Source organism: Talpa europaea (genome assembly GCF_964194135.1).
Source record: "Talpa europaea genome assembly, chromosome: 4".
In the NCBI taxonomy this organism is placed as follows: Eukaryota; Metazoa; Chordata; class Mammalia; order Eulipotyphla; family Talpidae; genus Talpa; species Talpa europaea.
The window spans coordinates 109,990,895-110,012,849 of NC_140070.1; the positions used below are offsets into that span (position 1 = coordinate 109,990,895).

Below are 21,955 nucleotides of genomic sequence, written 5' to 3' on the forward strand. Positions count from 1 at the left end.
ATTGTAATTGGTCTGTTTAGGTGTTCTATTTCTTCTTTATCTAGCTTTGGGTGATTGTAGAGTTGTAGGAATTTGTCCATCTCCTCTAGATTGTTAAACTTGTTTCCATATAACTGTTCATAGTAGTTACTGATTATTCTTTTGATTTCTGCTGTGTCCGTTGTGATTTCTCCTCTTTCATTGATGATCCTGTTTATTTGTGCTTTCTCCCTTTTTTCCTTTGTGAGCCTGGCTAGGGGTTTGTCTATTTTATTGATTTTTTTCAAAGAACCAGCTCTTGGTTTCATTGATCTTTTGGATTGTTTTTTTAGTTTCAATTTCATTTATTTCTGCTTTGGTTTTTATTATTTCTTTTCTTCTACTGGTTTTGGGGTTTTTTTGTTGTTCTTTTTCTAGATCTTTGAGCTTCGAGATTAGGTTGTTTCTTTGCGTTCTTTCTTGTTTCTTGATGTGAGCTTCTATTGCTATATATTTTCCTCTTATTACTGCTTTTGCTGCATCCCATACATTTAGGATATTGGTGTCCTCCTTGTCGTTCAATTCAAAAAATTTTTTAATTTCTTCTTTGATCTCCTCATTAGTCCAATGGTCTTCCAGTAGTGTGGTTTTTAATCTCCATGAGGTAGGAAAGTTCCTTGCCTTCTTTTTATGGTTTATTTCTAGTTTGATGCCTTCATGGTCAGAAAAGATGGTTGATATGATTTCAATCTTGGTGTATCTGTTGATGTTTGTCTTGTGCCCCAGTATGTGATCGATCCTGGAGAATGATCCGTGTGCGCTTGAGAAAAATGTGTACTCCGTTTTTTGGGGGTTTAGTGTTCTATAGATGTCTGTTAAGCCCAATTGCTCTAGGTCTTTATTTAGAGCTTTGGTTTCTTTACTTATTTTTTGTCTTGTTGATCTATCCATTGTTGATAGTGGTGTGTTGAAGTCTCCCACTACGTATGTGTTTTCTCTGATGTCTGTTTTCAGAGAGGACAACAGTTGTCTGATATATTGTCCTAATAATCTTGAAGCAGGGTCACAAAGAGACAAAGAGCCCATTTCCAGCAGTTTACTCATTTAATTTTGTGTTGCCAGACAAGGACTGTATAATGGTTTCCTTCTTTTTCCTCACTTTCTCTAGTCATGTTATTTTTGTTCTTTTTATTGAGATACAAATCACATACCAAAGTCATGTTTTCAAAATGTATGCATTGGTAGTTTTAATCACAAATCTATGAACACATTGCTTCTACCTAATGCCAGGACATTTTTAACTCTAAAAAAAAAAAAAAAAGTGATTACTCCCCATTTCCTTATTCCTCAGTCCTTAGTGACATTAATTTGCTTTTTCTCTGAGTAGTTGATATAAATGGAATCCTACAATATGTGGCCTAATTTTTCTAGCCTCTTTCAACTTGGAATAATGTTCTTTTTTTTTTTAAAGATTTATTTATTTATGCATACAAGAACTGGGGTACAGGCCAGAGGTGTGGGGGTGAGATGATTCACCAGAGACAGAGTGGGGAACAGAATAGGCAGACTGACAAAATACACTGCTGAGGGGAGCAGCGGAAAAGTCAGGAGAGGTCTGCAGCACCATGTGGGTAGCTCCCTGGCCAGGGATTAAACCTGTGCTGCAGTAGCCACAGATAGTTTCATAGGTTATGTCTTAACCCCTTACACCACCAGGGAGGCCCAGAATAGTGTTCTTGAGGTTCATGCATGTTGTTACATAGAACAGTGCTCCCATTGTTTTTTTATGGCTAAATAATACTCTCATATGTTTATGCCACATTTTGATTATCAGTTCATTTGTTTCTCAGTGTATAAATTGTTTCCACATTATGAGTAATGCTGCTATGAACATTTCTGCATGGATATATGTTTTTGTTTCTCATAATTATATACATGAAGTAGAATTAATGGATATGATAACTGTACATTTAACCTTTTATGGCATTGCAAACTATTTCCCAACTGTGCATTATTTACATTCCCACATCCTCACCAACACTTTTCATTAGCCTTTTTTTTAAATCACCATTGTAGTGGATATGAAGTGGTATCACATAATCTTTGGTTTTTCTAATTAAGTAACATGATTTAAAATGAAGAGTATGCTGGAACATATTTTATTGTTGATATAATAATGATCATTGAAATTAGTTATTCACATTTTAATACCTACAACCAGCTCTCCAACTCCCCCTTCTCATTTTTTAGCCTTTTTATTCCAGTTTTTAATTTTAGAACCATTTAAAATCAATGGAGCAGCGTTAGCTGTGTCTTGTATCATTTCATCAGTTCCCATAGATAGAATATAGCTCTCTGCAAATAAAGACAGGGGATAGGCCTGGGATTATTACCTACAAGGACATGGTTACAGCCAGTTTTCATCCCTATATTCCTAGCAAGTTAATGCCAGATTAATGCATTAAATCATGGGGCCTTTCATTCATAGGATGAAAAGAAAGATATACTTCCAGTACCTAATGTAGGTGACAGTAACTGTTTTGGGTCTGTTAGATGTGTAGGAGTATTATTTATCTGTAGCTAAAGAAAATAACACTCAAATTTGTTTTTCTTCTGTTACCAGAAGGGAAGGAATTGTTCTTCCTATGCAATACATTTTGTCCATTTGTTAGGCTGTGATGTGATTATAAAATTTTATTCCAAGTCACTAAATAAGACCTAGGCAAAAAAAAAAAAAAATACTAAGAGGCCTAAGTAAAAATAGCAATAAATGTGAGTTCTAACATTGATGCAGTTGGTGTAAATTTGAATTAATCATATAATCTTTTGGTTTTCACACTTAAACAATGTCATTAGAGGATTTTCAGGATTTCTTCTTGAACCAAATCTCTCATTCCATGTTTCACAGGAGGTCATAAAATATAATAGTCACATATTCTACATATTTTTCTACTCCTGAGTATTTTTAACTGAGGTTTTGATTACTAAGAATATTTCGAAGAAATTAAAGAGAAAGCTACTTGCACTAAGTCAATGTGTAGTATCTCTGGTGATTTAGAAACAAATTTGGTTGGGTAACATGTTTCTACATATAATTTGTTCCTTAAACATTTGGTGAACCTGTGTTTATTGTAATTCAACTTGATCTTGAGCCCCAGGACACATTTCACATGTTAATGGACACTAAAATGTGCAGTGTGGCCTATCTCTAAAATTTAAAAACATTGTGTGGGATCAGAGCTCAGACCTGGGCAAAGCCTTGAATGGTCTTATGAATGACTCAAGTCTGAGCAGCCATGTTCTTTGAAGTAAAAGTTGGTTGAAAGGAAATCTTTGTTTCTTAATTTTGTGCAATGAATCTTTCAAATCAAGTGCTAACAGAAGTTACATGAGGTTGCCTCTCATTTGTTCTTAATTTCAGGTCATTAGATTTAAGCATTTGACAATTCAATTTAAAATCCCTTTTCCTACTTTGTCTCTTCTGCAGGATGTTTTCACTCCTGAATGCAAATTTAAGGAATCTGTGTTTGAAAACTACTACGTGATCTATTCTTCTACCCTGTACCGTCAGCAAGAATCAGGCCGGGCATGGTTTCTGGGACTCAATAAAGAAGGTCAAATCATGAAGGGGAACAGAGTGAAGAAAACCAAGCCTTCATCACATTTTGTACCAAAACCAATTGAAGGTACGAAATTATCTTCTTTCCTTTAGACCATGATCTGGGTGTTGATGCCAATTCTGTTGCTTGTCCCTCCACTAAGTGGTATTGGCCTGGAATGCAGCTGATTAGAATAAGATTCAGAAAACACAATAGTGCTTTTTCCTATTTTAGAAAAAATAATCATAGCAGAAAGAATGAATGAAAAATAAAATTCTATTTAAATATTTGGCACTTAGAAAATAAACTGTTTGCATATGGAAGCTGGAAAAATCCTGAAATTAATAAAGTACTAGCTGCCATTAAAAATATAATTTCCTTCTTTATTGAACACAATCATTTAATTTCTTAGGCCATACATTTGAGTGCTACTGATACCATTACTGTGCTTAAAAGTGTGCAAAAGACTTTTGGAAATATGTTTATATCCTAATATCTATCTTTAAACAAATGTAGCAGTATAGTATATTTATTAATTTTTATTTCAAGGAGAGAAAATAGTATGCTGTTTACTTTGGTCAATACATATTTACAGTATTACATATTTTCCTTCTCACTGGAAACTATACTCTTCTCCTTTGACAAAATGTTCACTTTTTTCAAATTGATCAGATTTGATGCTAAGATACCATCACTTTGGGTGACTTGTTCCTTAAGCAGGATGAGGATATACCATTGAGTTGGCCACATTTACTGTGATCAGCAAGACTTTTTAATGCAGGCAAAGAAAGCAACAGTGTTCTGGACATTTACCGACCTGACATTCTTCTCTTCTAAAAGTCACACACTCACATATTACAATCCTTTAAAACACTTGTTCAAGCTTTTTGTTTGCAAAACTGCAAAAATTGGTGCATTGAACTCCATGATAGATAGATAGATAGATAGATAGATAGATAGATAGATAGATAGATAGATAGATATAGATAGATAGATAAAGAGCATTAATGAGGCTAGCTGACCTCTAAATATCTACAAGGCATGGTGAGGTCAAGGTATATCTTTGGAACTAGACTAGGCTCAGTCCATTTGAGATAAGAGGTGGGAAGTAGGCAAACAAAACACTTCAGCTGCAGTGTGAGTAAATCCTTAACTGTTGCATGGTTTATATTTGTGTATTTAAGTCATTAGTGTGTAATAAAAGTGGTACATACTTAGGGACATTCAAGAAAATAAAAGGGAAATGGAAAAAATCATGTACTTATTTCTTTTATAGATAATGCACATTATACTTCCCAAAAAAATATAAAATACAGGAATAAAAATAAAATTACACAAAAACACTTATTCCTAATCTCCAACCATAACTACTATCTGCACTTTTGTAGTCAAGTTTCCTCTTGGGTTATATATGCCATTACACATTTCTAAGAGATGTATAAAATGACCATGGCCCTAGTTCTAAAACTGCCTTAATATTATTGCTGCATTTTAGTACAAATGTGGAAACAACTAGACATTCCTAGAAGTAAGGTTAGCAGCCAACAACACAAGACCCATGTCAGGAAAAGCCTAATCATACAAAGTTTTATTCTCTCGCAAACCAAATGCAGAGAACAGCTGCCCACGGCTGGCACTGTGGCTTCCCAATTGTTAGGGACTCTGGCCATGTCCAGCTTTTCATTCTTCTTCTCTTCATAGTGTTGTGTACAACTGTGCCCTGAACTGTCAGTGCCACCACACACAGTGGTGCTGAGTATGCCCTTATCTGCATGCTTACCCAGCATTCATATTCTAGTCAGAGACAGAGGAAGGGATGAAGAAGATAGCAGCAAAGCCTATGTTGGTAGCTGTTATGTGATACTTTTATCTTACTGATTACTTAGTAAGTGATCAGACATACACACACAAACACACACACAGTAGAAAAATTATAAATTATCCATTTTGTCTGTTAGAACTGTGATTTAGGCCATGTGTACACAGGGATGTCTACAAATGTAGTCTTTTTTTTTTTTCTGGATGGCTACATACCAAATAAAGGTTCCATTAGTTTTTGCCATCTTTTGGTTGTTTTAGTTTTATTTTTCTTATTTACCAATGCTTTATAATGATTTTCCTTTTGTTCTGTGGGAAAAATAAAATCCAGTGTAAATCAGATTCACTAATACTTGGAATTAATTCCAAGGCTCTTTGTGTCTTTAGATTGTGGGAATGAAAACTTAGGTGTGAATTTTATAGAATACCATGAGAATCACTTTAGAAAATGAAGAACTTAATTGATTTCAAACAAAAGATCTTTTAATTCTCTACAAATGTGTATTGTCTTACAGAGCAAGGTTCGCTTTCTGTACAATATTAGCTGTGTTTTGTAATTACTGTGAAAATGTAGTATGCTAAGTATTTCTTAATTATTACCTCTTATTTTTTATTCCATTTCTATAAACTAGAGTCAAGTATTATCTCTATTTTACAAAAGTGGAAAAACAATGCGCAAAGACATTAAGTCATTTTTCCCATATCAAGCTAGTAAGTGGCAGATTCAATTCAAATCAAGGTATTCTGAGTCAGGAGATCAAGTGCCTACTGCTGGTGGGAGTGCAAACTGGTCCAATCACTATGGAAAGCTGTGTGGAGATTCCTCAACCTACTAAAGATAGAGCTTCCATATGATCCAGCAATTCCACTCCTAGGTATTTACCCAAAGGACACAGAAACATTAATTCCAAAGAGCACCTGCACCCCTATGTTTATAGCAGCACAATTTACAATAGCTAAGCTTTGGAAACAATCCAAATGCCCAAAAATAAATGATTGGATCAAGAAGATGTGGTATACACAATGGAATATTACTCAGCATTCAAAAAAGATAAACACATACAATTTGCAGCAACATGGATGGAGCTGGAAGGGATCATGCTCAGAGAAATAAGCCAGAAAGAATAAGAAAAATACCAGATGGTCTCACTCATAATAGGAATCTAGAAAACCTAAATAAGGGACCAGGAAAAAGAATAACTATAAGAAAAAAATCAAAATCAACAAACAGCTATGAACCAGAGACACACTTTGCGAGGGGGCAGGGAAAGGAGAGATTGGGGTCAAAATCAGGGGGTTGCAATTGTATGTGGAATATAAAAATTAAAAAAAAAATTAAAAAAAGAGAGATCAATTGCCTAATTACCATGAAGACTGGTAAGATTTACCACTGTCAGTTCTGAGATGTAACCTTAAAATATCCAGTAGGACCCTAGCAAATGCTCTTGAGTAATATCTCTAATTTCTTCTCTTCTTTTTAAATCAGTAATATACTTGTTTCTTAGAAATAAATGTCCTTTTGGATTCATGAAAACCTTCACATTCTTTTATCATAACTTACCAGTTAAACTATAAGATTGGTCAGTTCCTGAGCCTCCCTGGTGGCACAGGGGTTAAACACAGCACTATCAAGCTATTGCCAGCCACTGCAGCACGAGTTCGATCCCCAGCCAGTCAGAGAGCAACCCACATGGCACAGCAGACCTCTCCTGCCTCACCCGCTGCTCCCCTCAGCAGTGTATTTCAGTCAGTCTGCCTGTTCTGCTCCCCGCTCTGTCTCTGGTGAATCCTCTCAGCCCCTACTCCTCCAGCTTATACCTCAGTTCTTACATGCATAAATAAATAAATCTTAAAAAAAAGATTAGTCAGTTCCCTTATACCTCATCTGTACTTTAATATCATTATTATATACCAAAAAGGTGACCAACTTACCCAGCAACTCGCCATATTTTATGTCATTAAATGATTTTTATAGGTTACCATTATTATCAAAGGTTTGTACACTTGAGGTTTTGTTAAACATCATTCTACTACGCACTGAGAACTTTTTTCCCTTCTAGAATTCAAAGCTACTTTTGCTACCACTATGGTTACTACTATTACCAGTCTTACGACTTTTACATGCAATATATTAATTTACCATTGGCTAGGAAGGTTGCACACATTATCATCATTAAAAACCCACATTATTCTAATATTTAAAGATGAAGAAATTACTGTTTAAAGAAAGCAACCTGTCCAAGTCACAGAGCTAAATAAATACAGAACTAGGATTAATGACTACAGTGCTCAGTGTAGAAGTCTATGCAACTACTCTCTACACTATAATGCTCTACTGTCTGAAGTAAGGCTATAGAAACTAAAATACTCAAAAATCTCAGAGATAGCAAGAACAAATGTTATACCATGACACAACTTGAGTAAGCTAATTCTAAACCATGCAAAACTAATATTTAAAGAGATGGCATAAATTCATTTTGCTAGATGATGGGATATGGAATGCTGGGTGGGTAGGAAGAATTAAGAATAAATCACTTTTCTGATGAATTTTAACATGCCTGTTTGGTATTCTGTAGAAGGAATTTGGAATCAAGAACCAGTTGATTCCTAAAGTTCTTTCACAATGAAATTCTGTGGAAGTCTTTGTTACCACTTCATTATAAAACCATGTTCTTTCATGGAAACTAGCTTAGCATTTACATATTATTTCAAATACATTTCCCTTTATTGCAATATTGAGTGAAAAAGTACAATGTTATGAGGTATTTCACAATGGGTGAATTGTGATTTTGGACAGGGCAGCTTGATGAAAGGCATTCTAGACCTAATTCATATCTGTAAATAAGTTTTTGATAATATTTTTCCATAAGTCAAGTATAAAGTATATAACTAGAAGACTTTTTAAAAAAGATTTATTTATTTCTGCATATAAGAGCTGGGGTGCAGGCCAGAGGGTACAGGGAGTGAGAGGATTCACAAGAGACAGAGTGGGAAGCAGAACAGGCGTGATATACCAAAATACACTGCTGAGGGGAGGAGTCGGGAGACAGGAGCAGTCTGTTGTGCCATGTAGGTCAGCTCCCTAGTCTGAGATAGAACTCCTGCTGCAGTGGCTGCCCATAGCTTCATAGTGCTGAGACTTAACCCCTTGTGCCACTAGGGAGGCCTACTAGAAGACATTTTTAAGAAAAAAATAGAAAATATTAGCCTCATAAGATGTCAGTATATTGTTGGCTAAGCAAAAAAGGTGGTCAATTATTTTAGTTTTTAAATGAATTTTTAGAAACCTGTTGTTTACAAAAACAGTTTGTAAACCTCTGCAGCAGCATAAATCCCCCTGCCTCCACACTGCCAGTGAAGGGAACTGATTCTTTACAGAAGAAAACCCAAGTAGGTTTGTATTATTTTTGTGATTTTTTAAAATAGTCCGGCCTTTTTCCCAGTGCTACTGGTGATATCATTTTGAATGTCAGGATTCTGAAAATTAGGCTTGCCTGTTTGAGGATCTTAAGTCCTGTACTGACTATGTGGTAATAATCATGCACCTTCACAACTTCACCCTCCATCCTGTGTTTAGAACATAGGAGGTGTTAATAAGGGGTTGCAAGGACATCTATTCAGACAGATGGATGGACTTGATATTTAAACCCGTTACTATGTACACTGCACATCAACCTCTATTTATATGGGTACCCTCCTCCTAGATTTTAAGACAACAGTGCAGGCTTCACAATTCCCAGTTTTGCCCTTTCAGAGCATTGTTCACACCACAGATAAGTAACTCCCCCAGATTTAAATTATCTCAGTGGTGACCTCCCTCTAGCAGATAGAGGAGCCAAATACTCTTTGGCAAAGAACAAGATACAATCTCCTCCTTTTCTCCTCCCTCCTCCTTCAAGAAGCTCATTACTCAGCTCCTGCAGGTGGTTGGTATTCAAAATGTAGTTCTTTCTCCTAAAAGGAGTATGTGCTCTTTCCAGAGATTTAAACTTTGGAAAGTTAGTCCTGCAGAGAGAAATCTGTTTCCAAAGTAAAATTAGTATCAGTTGAGAGACCACGAAAGTATTGACTTGGCATCAAGGAGCATTTACTCATTTCCTCCAGTGTATTTTCTAGCGGGGAGACAAAAGTAACACACACACAACTATAGGGAAGTTAAAAATTTGCAATTTTCCTGTTAAAACTGTTGCTTTAAATTAACAGAATCTGGGCCTCCTTGGTGGCACAGGGGTTAAAGACAGCACTATCAAGCTACTACCAGCCACTACAGCATGAGTTCAATCCCCGGCTGGCCTGGGAGCAACCCACATGGTGCAGCAGACCTCTCCTGTTTCTCCCACTACTCCGCTCAGCAGTGTATTTCAGTACATCTGCCTGTTCTGCTATCCACGCTCTCTAGTGTATCCCCTCACCACCCAAACCTCTGGCTTACACATCAGTTCTTGTATGTGTAAATAAATCTTTAAAAAAAATGATTAAGGGCCTCCACGGTGGCACAGTGGTTGAGCGCTGGGTTGCAAAGCTGCCCACAGCCTCTGCAGCATCGGTTCGATCCCCGACCACCGGGTGAGGGTCCCACGTGGCGTGCAGACCTCTCCTGCCGCCCACTGCTCCCCTCAGCAGTGTACTTCGTCAGTCTGCCTGTTCTGTTCCCCGCTCTGGTGAATTCTTTCACTCTCCCGTGCTTCTGACTGTACCCAGTGCTTGTATAAATAAATAAACAAATCTTTAAAAAAAAAATTAACAGGATCTGATTAAATCCCAGCAGTTTGTTAGGGATCAGACCCATGTGGAGTATGCCTAAAAGTCACAAATTATCAAACCAAATTTTCAAAATGTTCTAAGTTATTCAACCTGGGCCTGAACTACAAATCAACAGGTTGAAAAATTATTGAAGTGATTTGGGTGAAACTAGGTTTGAGAATTAGCATTCTAAAGTGAATTGGTGTTTCTGACTCATTTCTGGATATTTCTGGCCATAATTATTTGATTTATTTAAATTATTGTGATAAATATATTAGAGTAAGCCTAAATTAATATAGAGTAAATTTTCAATCTGATAACAAATACATTAAGCTTGCTACATTTTTAAATTTCCTACTGCCACTATATGTGTGTATTTCAGTTCTGGTTTAAATTATGATGTGGAGTTAACTGGAGGCAATACCAATTATTTTACTAAATTGATGGCTGAAAAAGAGTAATCTAATAGACATCAATTAATCAAGTATAAATAAATGCCTAATTCTTTTGATAAAATTTTGCCAACAATTTGTTATGTAATTTTGAGAAAATAATTTATGTTCTTTGACCTCAAAAATCTCTGAAGATAAAGTATAAATTCCATCTATTTCATAGGAATAATATGAAGGTTGAACAGTTAAAACATTGAGTTTTTTTAATCTATCAGATGAATGCAAAGTGCCTTTTTCATTTTCCCTTGGATATTGGATATTGTGTTGTGTAGTAGAGAAATGCTATAAAATGTAGCATTGAATAAGGAATCAGAGACAATGATAATTGAATTTGGAGGGAAAATATTACCTTCCAAAACTGTGTTAAGGAACATGAAAGAATAGAACAAATTAGGTCTCTGGATGTGGTAAAGCTCCAGTAGGGAGCTAAAGGCAAATTCATTATCATATATTTATTTCAATTAACTGAAAAGAGAATTAAATTGTTTGTTTTCCAAGATCTCTTTTGCACCCAATTGTAATAAAAGATAAAAACTGAAAGATGGAGCAAAAAAGTACTTCTGATTATTTTAATTACAGGAAAAATAGTAGTTGCCGCCCCCATCTTTCACTCTCTCTCCCTCTCTCATCTTTGCTAGCCTGTGCCACATTCTTCTCCAAATCACTGTAACTATTTGAAGCAGCTTTTTCTGATTTTTAATTTAGCCTTTAATAAATTTCTCCTGTCTCTTTTCTGTACATTCCTCTTCCATATTTGTTTCTCTTGTAAACACAGATTTTCTTCTGATCTCATTCTAAATGAAGATATGGATTTCATTTCATTAGATAGCTCATTCTAAATGAAGATTTGTTCACAGTGTCTCTTAATCCACTATACCATATATTTATGGCACACTGGATGCTGATTTGAAAACATTGCTTTCAAATCAGCACTTAAATTTCTCCTACAGCTCCAAAGGGATTCCATGTGACATTAATTAAGGTGTGAAATTGCTTCATGTTAATTGCCCACACCCTTCCATGATCTGCTATTAAGACAATTAAATATCTTTAATGGTACATTAACTAACGGAGCAGCCTAACCTTACCACTTCTCAGAAATTATAGAGCAAAGGAAAGTTCAATTAAATTGGTAGCAATAAAAAGATTAGTCATATTTCACTCTTCTTTGATGGAAATTGATATAGGATGGGGGTTCTTTCTAGAGTGCCATTTATGAACTTTGTTAGTAACCAGAAATATATTGCCTTCACTGGAAAACAGAATTTGTCAGCAACAACTACAATTGCCCTTCTCCCAGGTTTTCCAGCTTTGTTAGAAAGGAATGTTGGCATCCAAAGACTTACACCTAGTTCACCCCATAACTTCCAGAAATCTCAGTTTTTAAATAATTTGAAAGAATTCACTAGGAATATTAAAGTAATAATTGGTAACAGTTACACTGCTTTATATTCCATTTGCATTGCCCATTATAGTCTCACCATGCTTCCCTAACCAGAATATTATTTGATGGTCACTAATTCTTTAGAGTATGCAGGTTAAAATTACCATCCTATTTTAAAGATGAGTGTAATGCAACCAACCCATACCAGGTAGGTTCTTTACCGGTTCTAGCAGCCATGTTGTCTTCATGCTCTCGGCTGTTAGTAGTCCTGTACTCGTTGTGCTCCACCGCACTCCTCTGCCCTCTGCACCGCACCAACACCCTGCACTCCGCTGCACCACCCATATAAGCCCAGCCTTAGCCCAGGTGTGCCCACCTATGCATGCCCACACCCTACTCCAGGTGTCCACCATCAGACATCCATTCAGGGCCAATCTATCATTATTCCTAATGGTGGGAGGGCAGAAAAGCCTGATACTTTACATACCCTACAATGAGGAAACTGCATTTAGGAGAGGTTACATAGCTGAGCTAGGTCCATACACCTACAAAAAATATCTGCAAAGAGACAATACTATACCCAGAGCTGTGACCTTATGAAACACTGCTGGAACATCCAGGAAGTGCCTGAAAAAGGGCTGAAGATTTGGTTTGTAATATGTAGTCAATGGCAACTTGGAAAAGGTGATCTCAGTGAAGCAGAGGGGATACACCTAATAGGAGTGAATTTATATTATAATAGGAGGTAAAGAAAAGAAGAAAGTAATATCAAAGGCCACTTTTGAGGAGTTCTGCTATAAAAGAGAAGTAGAGAAATGGGGAGCAAGCTAGAATAGAACCTGATCTTTACACAGGGGATTTTTGTTTGTTTCATGTTATTACAGCATATTTATAGATAGATGCGAACAAATGGGGAGAAGTAAAATTGGTGAGAGGGTCACTGAGTAATACTGACTCCAGGGGGTGGGATCAAGTACACAAGTGGCAAGTGGAATGCTAGATCTAGATAGGAACAGGAAGAATTCAATCCTGTCACAAGCAGGAAGCCAGAACACGTGCCAGCGGATGTGTTAAAGTTGGTAATTTTAGTGGCAGAAATACGAAAACATTCGCTTTTCTAAGAGAAACACAAAATAAGTTAGTTTGTTGATAAAAAGCAAGGGAGGGAGGTGGGAGGCAGGTAGGGAGGAAAGGGCTAGGACAGGGGAAAAGGAGAGGTGAGCAGAGGGGAGAAGGGAAAGGGGCTGGAGGGGAGAGGAAAGAAAAGCAGAGAAAGGAGGCAGGCTGATTACCGCCTCCATCTGAGAAAGGCTGAGAAGTGTTGGAAGTTTGAGGAGGAAAGAGAAAGAATGGAATAGACACCATGGAGAGGGAATTTGCCATACTAATGGAGTAGGATTTCGGGAAGTAGTGAGCACCTGTATGAGGTTTGAGGTCAAGATTTAGACTTGAGACCAATAAATGAACTTTTTTGTTTCCCTTCAGCCATGTTAAACCATTTGACTTTTAAGCAGAGACCCTGTAACTCATCACATATGAATTTCATTGCTGACTCTGCCCTTCATCTGGGCACTACTTTCAACAAACTATCCTTTTTGTTGTTCTATTTCTTTAACTGCAAAAAGGCATATAAAAATATCTAGCTTTTAAGGTCATTTAAAATAATCTTAGTATGTTATAAAGTGCATATAGCTAGTAAGTAGTCCATTAGTATTAGCTTTGATTATGAAAAGTATTAGCTTTGATTATGAAAAGCAAAGCTCCAAAATATTAGCTTTGGTTATGAGGCTGGTTATGAGGCTGCCTAGTACCCCATTTGTGCTAATTGTCTGTTTGTAAATTACAGCAACTCCTGAGAGTTCACCTTTTTATACTTTTAAGTGAGACATTACTTTAAGTTTTCCAGGAGAAGTTTTTGATAACTCAAATAAAAGTGATTGTTGAATGTTAAACATTGCAAACAGGGACTGAGCTATTACAATAGCAAGAAGCACCTGCATATTCTGATAACTACATTTGCAGCAGGAGCACTAGTGAAAAGAATATAATAGAAAATATTAAATGGAAAACCTGCCCTGGAAAAAAACTCATAGCTAATCTTACAAAGAGAAAATGAATTATTTTTTTTAACAAGACTTCAAAGTCCAATGATACATATTTGGTCTTTCTCCTTTCAAATGCCATAATCTTAAATTTAAAAATAAGGCAAAAAATAGAGAAAATACCATATATTGTTACAAATTTGTGGTTTATGGTCTTCTTATGACCACGTGTAGCATTTTATTTGTGATACCAGAATTGCAGGGCTTTCTACAGCTCCTTGACCAGTGCTACTCAGGCAGCTGTGAAAATGACAGCCTTCACTATGAAGGAGAGGAGGTGACTTATCCACCAATCAAGTGAGATCTGCTCATATTAAAAAATTGAACTAGGGATTTCTCTTTTTTAAAGATTCATTTATTTATGCATACAAGAGCTGGGGTATAGGCCAGAGGTGTAGAGAGGTGAAGAGGATTCACCAGAGACAGAGCGGGGAACAGAACAGGTAGACTGACTGAAATACACTGCTGAGGGGAGCAGTGGGCAAGACAGGAGAGGGCTGCTGGGCCATGTGGCTTAAGTCCTTGGCCAAGGATTGAACTCATGCTGCAGGGGCTGCCTATGGCTTCACAGTGCTAAGACTTAACCCCTTGTGCCAGTACGGAAGTCCACAAATGCTTTATCTTAATGTTATATATGATATGGTCTGTGTTATTAGGGAGCTACACTTGTCCTTGTGTCTGTAAATGAGGGAGAAAATTCTCTCATTAATCTCTTTACCTCATTTGGACTGAATTCCTCTTCTTAAATATAATGGAGATCAAGAAAAGTCAAAATATAAACAGAGGGAAATATCCAGAAGAAGAATGTGAAGAGGAAGGGGAAAGGGAAGAAGATGAAGAATTTAAAACATATCAGCATGGAGGGAAAATCATAAGAAAACTGGTTTGGAGGAAAGATCCAAACAAAAATGTTTTCCTTTCAGAACATTAACTTCTTTCATCGTTTATCCCGAACTATTATGCCATCTGTGTTAGAAGAATTGTGTTTGTCTCAAAAATATCCTGTGGGAGGGCCTCCCTGGTAGCCTAGGTGTTAAGTGTCAGCACTACCACCATGAAGGCCCACCGTGACAGCCAGTGTTCAATTCCTGGCCAGAGAGCTAACCCACCTGGTGCAGGAGAGCTAACCCACGTGGTGCAGCAGACCTCTCCTGTCTCACTGGCTGCTCCCTTTAGCAGTGTATTTCAGTCAGTCTGTCTGTTCTGTTCCCCACTCTGTCTCTGGTGAATCCTCTCACACTCCCCAGCTCTGGCCTATACTCCAGTTCATCTATGCAAAATAATAATAATAAACTTTAAAAAAAAAATCCTGTGGTATGAAATAGAGCAAGCATTTTTTTTCTACATTAAAAAGGAAAGAGAGCAAGAAACATGATAAAGGGCTATCCAGAGGAATCAGGTGAAACAGAGGGAGCATTGTTCATCATCCGGATATTGCATGATCAGGACACTGAACATTCTTGAAATTTAGATGTTGAAATTTTGGGAGTAAAACAGTGTAAAGTGAGATCAGAAAGAAATAAGTGAAATCAGTTTCAAACCAAGTGCTATCCATCACTTCATGCCCACTGAAAAGAAAATTTATATCACAAACTTAGCCGACAGCAAGAGTGTCCTGAGTGACATGGTTAAAGAATCACATCTCAGGTTGTCTAAATCAGAAGATTTGTTTCAAATTAGCAAATGGGCAGTGACACAGAATCTGACTTTCTGTGAAGCAGCATGGGAAGCTGGGAGGACAAGAAAGTTGGGTTTTGTTTCTTGTTTTTTTTTTTTTTTTCATTTTATTCCCAGTCTGTAAATTATTACTCATCAAAAGAACTAGAATAACAAACTTTGCTCTTACAGTTCTAGTGATCCAGAATGCATAACACAGAGGGTGTGGGAAGAAAATACTCAAGAACAAAGAGATTATTTTAAAAATTCTAAAAACTCCTAAAGGAAAATAAATCTATTCTTAGTGAAATAATAACTTATTATAACAGAAAGTAATTGAAAAGCCCCATTATTAAACATCATAGTACTTTTGACTACTGCTAATCAAAATGCTGGGGAGCTGTGCAATTACTAATAAAGTCCTGATTATTACAAAGAGGAAACATCTATGGGATAATTTGAGAAGCACAATTTAGAAACTGTAGAACATATGTAACTATTGAAGATTATGATCTAGACTGTTTTCCACACTTGCTTCTTAAAGATTTCCCTCAATTGCTTAGCAGTATATGATTGGGATATTAATAACAAAATTCTAAATGTAGTACTCTAATAGAATATTGTATAGAATTATGATTCGTTTTTACTGTAAAGTATGTGTGATTCTCATATATGGAATTAGTAATTCTGGATTTATCATTTGTTGTTTGTTTAGTTTTCTTAAGCTCCCCACAAAATGATAGCCCTTCTCAACATGTTTAACTGAGGGAATCCCACCTTTCAATTGCAGCTAAAATCCTGCACTTGTAGTGGGTTAATTAGATAAGCAGCAGTTCTAATACAGAATGGTGTCTCAACTAAGATTGTTCCTAAGAAATTAAGATTGTGTTTGCAAGGTATCAAACTACTCGTAAATGTTTCAAATGCTGCCAGCCATTTCTTATGGAATCCATGAAGTAGGAATCCATGATGTTTCTTGACTAAACTATCTGTTTTCATGTCATATAAAAACATATTAGATATTTTTCTAGATACAGAGAATAAGTAGATTTTCCCTGTACACTCATGTATTTGATGGGCATATTAACTCTTCATTTTGAAATGAATGATCATGGCATTAATCTTCTGGTCTGAAATTCAGGAGATCTGACAGAAGTTAGCCCAGAAGTTTACCCCATTCTTTGACTAGTGACTACTATTTTTTTTAAAGATTCATTTATTTATGCATACAAGAACTGGGGTACAGGCCAGAGGTGTGGGAGGTGAGAGGATTCACCAGAGACAGAGTGGGGAGCAGAACAGGTAGATCTACTGAAATACACTGCTGAGGGGAGCAGTGGGCAAGACAGGAGAGGTCTGCTGTGCCATGTTGTTTAGCTCCCTGGTTAGGAATCAAACGCGTGCTGCAGTGGCTGCAGATAGCTTCATAGTGCTGCATCTTAACAACTTGTGCCACCCTCGAGGCCCCTAGTGATTACTTTTCTGATATAACCTGAACTTATTTATTAGCCTCTCCATCTCTCCAAATATTCTGCAGCTTTTAAGGGTAATTATGCCAGAGGCAGTCAGGTGATAGTAAATGCAATGATTGAAATACTTTAAAATCTCTTAAAAAATATGTGTTCAATAATTTTACATAATATACTTAACAAGCATACTGTGTGTATGTGTGTGTGTGGGGGGATTAACACCACCTGGGAATGTATAGTTTACTACAGAACTTCTGAAGCAGAAGCTGCTTTTTTTTTTTTTTTTGTGGGGCCCTCGCGGGCGGCCAGGGAATGAACCGGCGCGGCAGAGGCTGCGGGCAGCCTAGCAGCCCAGCGCTCAACCGCTGCGCCACCAGGGGAGGCCCAGCAGAAGCTGCATTTTAACAATATCCACAGGTGATTCATATGTACTTTAAAATTTAAGAAGCTCTACTACTAAGTATGTTAGAATAAACCTTTCTCTTCATCACTGAACTAGCCTGAGGAAAATCATTCTTGTACATTAACTCTCCTGACCTAATTTGGAATTCAGACTAATTTCAGAAAAAATAACATCACTATGTTCTGATTGTTGGGGAATTCTCACAAAGAAGTCAGCTCCTTCATTTTCTTAAACAACAGTGGATGCTGACTATATGCCAGGAATTGAATTCATAATTAATTCTCATCAAAATGCTACTTTTCAGTTATAAAAATGTGTCCAAGTTGTCAGAGCTAGAAAGTGACTGAGTCCTCGCACTGTGACATCCACTCAGTCATGGCCATGCTCGGATCCCCAATACCCAAGTAAAGCCCAAGGAGGGAAGCAGTTTGATTGGGAAAAATTTCAGATTACAAAGGCATTGTAGAGATACTTCAATAGATGGAGACACTTAACTTTGTGTTCCTAAATCAATAATAAAAATAACTCTTGATATTTAAGTGAAATATTTCATATTTTCTTAGAGTCACACTTAGCGATCACAGCAATATAATGAAACTGTTTTAATATACTCAGTATGCTGATAGACCCTACCTTACAAAAATAACTATGGGGGCCTCCCTGGTTAGTGCAAAGGGTTAAGTATCAGCACTATGAAGCTATCACAGCTACTGCAGCATGAGTTTGATCTCCAGCCAGGGAGGTAACCCACATGGCGCAGCAGACCTCTCCTACCTCACCCACTGCTCCCCACTCTGTCTCTAGTGAATCCTCTCACAACCCCTCAGCCCCGCACCTCTGGCCCGCACCCCAGCTCTAGTATGCATAAATAAATAAATCTTTTAAAAAAAAAGTATGAATTGAAATACATTGTTCTATGTAATAATCTAGCAACAGCCATGATAATTCACAGATGACTGAGCTTTAGAGCCAAACAAAACAATAGATGAAAAAAAGGAATTGTTTATATATATGTGAACTGAGGTCTCATGGTTGCATAATCACATTTCTTATTGACAAATAGCTAAGAAGCCAATATATTCATAAACTTAGGTAAAGGAAACCTGGAGCAACAGGGAGAATTGTGGATCTGTTTGTTTGTTTGCTTTGTTACTTTTTTTCATTCTTATCTGTTCTCTCCCATTATTTTTTCTTGTTATTATGCCCTGAAAATAGGCAGTAGCTATTTAAATTTAACACAACAACGTTCCTATTTCTTGTAGCAGGGTAAAGTTTAGGGAGAGGTAAATAGGGATTTTTTCCTACCCAAACTATATTACAGATTAATAATTAAAAATACCTGTTTCTGTACATTCAATGTTCTACACCCAATGTCCCCTCTAACTCCAGGTGAAAATCCTGTTACATAAGTTATTATACAGTGAAGAGTCTACCTTTATCTATAAGAGAAGAGATACACAAATATGTCTTCAGTTCAGGAATACTGAAAAGGTTGTGAGTGACAGATCTGAAAGAAAACCATGTTAAGCCACTAAGTTTATTAGCAAGTTAAGTCTAACTTATACAATAGGGAGAAGAGATTGCAACGAAAGGGAATAATATTACATAATCAAATTTGACATGCTTATTGAGGTAAAATTCATGTCCATTTTTATAACAAATAATTGCTGTGATTTTTCTTTCCAGTGTGTATGTACAGAGAGCCATCACTACATGAAATTGGAGAAAAACAAGGGCGTTCAAGGAAAAGTTCTGGAACACCCACCATGAATGGAGGCAAAGTTGTGAATCAAGATTCAACATAGCTGAGAACTCTTCCCTTCGTCCCTTTATCACTCCTTCCCTTCTCTTCCCTCCCCTTTACCCATGTCCTTCCAATAAATCCACCCAAGGAGAGGAAAGTAAAATGTCATCGCAGGACCTAGTGGCTAAAATTCTGCACTCAAAATCTTCCTTTGTGTAGGACAAAACAATTGAACCAAGCTTGCCTGTTGCGATGTGGTAGAAAATGCACATGCACAATGATTAGCACATGTAAAAAGCAAGGGAAAATTAATCAAGACTTTACGAACACTAATCCGTGCTGTTATTAACAGAGGGCTACTTGTAATGAAGACATAACTATAATAAAGATGAAATTAAATCATGACCTTAAAGAAAAGGCTTTTAGAGAATTGAACTTGCAAATCAATGTAATACCCTAAATAGTTTAGCTATGGGTAATTCTGAGATGTGTGTTTTGTTTTGATTTTGTGCTTTTGGGATCATCTGGAATTGACATAAGTAAATCCCTTTTCCTGGATCTTTTCACCATGATATTGAACATGTACGAGTGACGGATTCATCTAGTGCTTCTAGGGTATAAAGCCAGAAATCACTTGACATCAAGAAATGTTTAAAATTTTATTATTATTTTTGTTTGTTTTTGTTTTTTTAATGCCATGTCTGTAATGTTAGCATATATCTATATCTATATATATATATATATTTTATTATTGAGGTAACATTGCATTATAACATTATATAAAATTTATTCTTAAATTTGTTATTTAATATTGTTTATTCAAAGGATAGTCTTATGTTGAATCTAATGGGTATTTGCTTATTCTATTCTTTCATAAAGAGCTTCAAATTCTCCTAGGAGAATATCATGTTTTTATTTTATCAAAAGTATTTACCTAGGATCTCATTTTTTAGTCATTTAGGGAAAAAAATGCTACATGCAGGTTGTGGGGTATAAGTTATATGCTTTTATCATTGGTCTGATTTTTTTTTTTTAATTTTTGGACATCTTTGAAAGTATAAGTGCATGTCTGTCATCTTGGAGTTTTGTACCATCTCTTGCAGCAGGAAGGAAGGAAGAGGGGTTTTACAGAAGCATATATGTCCTAGGAAATTGGCCAAATCAAATTGTATTTGCCTTTGTAGCTTACCAGAGTTTTATGTATATAGTGCTTTCCAAATTTGGCAAAGAAATTGGGAGGCCTGGATGTGAACTTCCAAACTTACTATCTTATGAAACCAGTGGGTTGTTTGTTGCTATGTATTCTTGTTTATAAGTCTAGCTGACAATATGTCTGTCTCCTAGAACACAGAAGGGTACTTGTAATACACTGAATCTTTAAGAGTCATAGAGAAACAATATGGAATTAATAACTGTGGCTCCAGTTAACAGGGTTGTGTGAATGATTTAAATTAGTTTTAGGAAAAAAAAAAAAATAACAGTGTAAGACCTGGCAAATGTTTAGTTGAGAATACTGATGTATTCAAACACTTTAGTTGAGAATACTGATGTATTCAAACACTTCAAAATAGGAAAGAAATAAATGTTTTGCAATTGACATGGAAGAAATAGATTTAGTCCTACAACTCAGGAACGGTGTAGAGACATCCAAATTAAAACAAAACAAAACAGAATGTTAAAAAATGTATGCAGATTTATGGATATAACAATGAGAAGACTTAGCATGTTACTTCTCCTATAGCTCTACTGTCCAGCATGTATTGTTCCAAATATGACTCCCTAAAATATATAATCTTTGCAGAAGCACTAGGCCCTCACTTCAATGACCTTGCCATTGGTTGCTGTATTCTTTCAAGGTCAATGTAGTCTCCCTCACTCCACACAATCATTATTCCTCAATAGTGGTTTGTGTCCTTCACCAAGTGTTTTATTTATGTTTTCAGGAAGTTAGCAGAAAAGAAAATGGAGGAATTTGCCTCATTAGTCAAAAAGAGTAAAAGTTATGCATCTAGACAAGGATTTTGAATATCTATTTGCAAGAGATATTTGGAAAGTAGCAAATAAATTTAAAGTATAAAAAATCTAAAAAGAAATGTTGCTTATCTAGGAAAAGAACACTCATAAAAAAATTCAAATCTGGTTGTGCATTTCTCCTTGTCATTCTTGATTCAACTTGACTATATAGGCACCTGTTACTTCCCCAAAACCAAATTCTAAGCAACAGGCATCATTTTCTTAAAAAAATTAAGACTGTGTAAAATGACTCACAGGCTCATTTAGAATGAAATCACTTGAACGTTTATGGTGGTATGCAGGTAGACACCTACACAAACGCTTTAGTCATGAGCAAAAAAATTGGCAATTTCAAAAAATGTTATCAATTACATTGATGATTTCATGACAGAATACATTTAATGCAGGTAAATATTATGAGAAATGTTACAGATTTGAATCCCCAACAAAAATTTTCCCTCTATTTTTAATGGCTGTCCATCATCATATAGACGCATTTATCTCCTTGATAGATGTTTAGAAGCAGAGTTCCAATTTGTATATTGTTTTCTCCATATAGCTTAAGCAAGTGTTCACCAGAATAAAATGTTTTAGAAATTAGCTTTGTCTAATTT

At 36.2% G+C, this 21,955-nt stretch overlaps 1 protein-coding gene across 2 annotated transcripts in view; it reads left to right on the top strand.

Annotated features, from left to right (window-relative positions):
* FGF12 (fibroblast growth factor 12) overlaps positions 1-19,389 on the top strand; it is a gene marked incomplete at both ends in the record, with an annotated part of 330,544 nt that extends 311,155 nt beyond the window's left edge. For both annotated transcript variants that reach the window (XM_084231018.1, XM_084231017.1), the window contains 2 exons: positions 3,446-3,644; positions 19,271-19,389. In XM_084231018.1, the coding sequence (XP_084087144.1) occupies positions 3,446-3,644; positions 19,271-19,389 (318 nt within the window). The remainder of the gene's footprint in view (positions 1-3,445; positions 3,645-19,270) is intronic.
* Between the last annotated feature and the right edge of the window lie 2,566 nt (positions 19,390-21,955).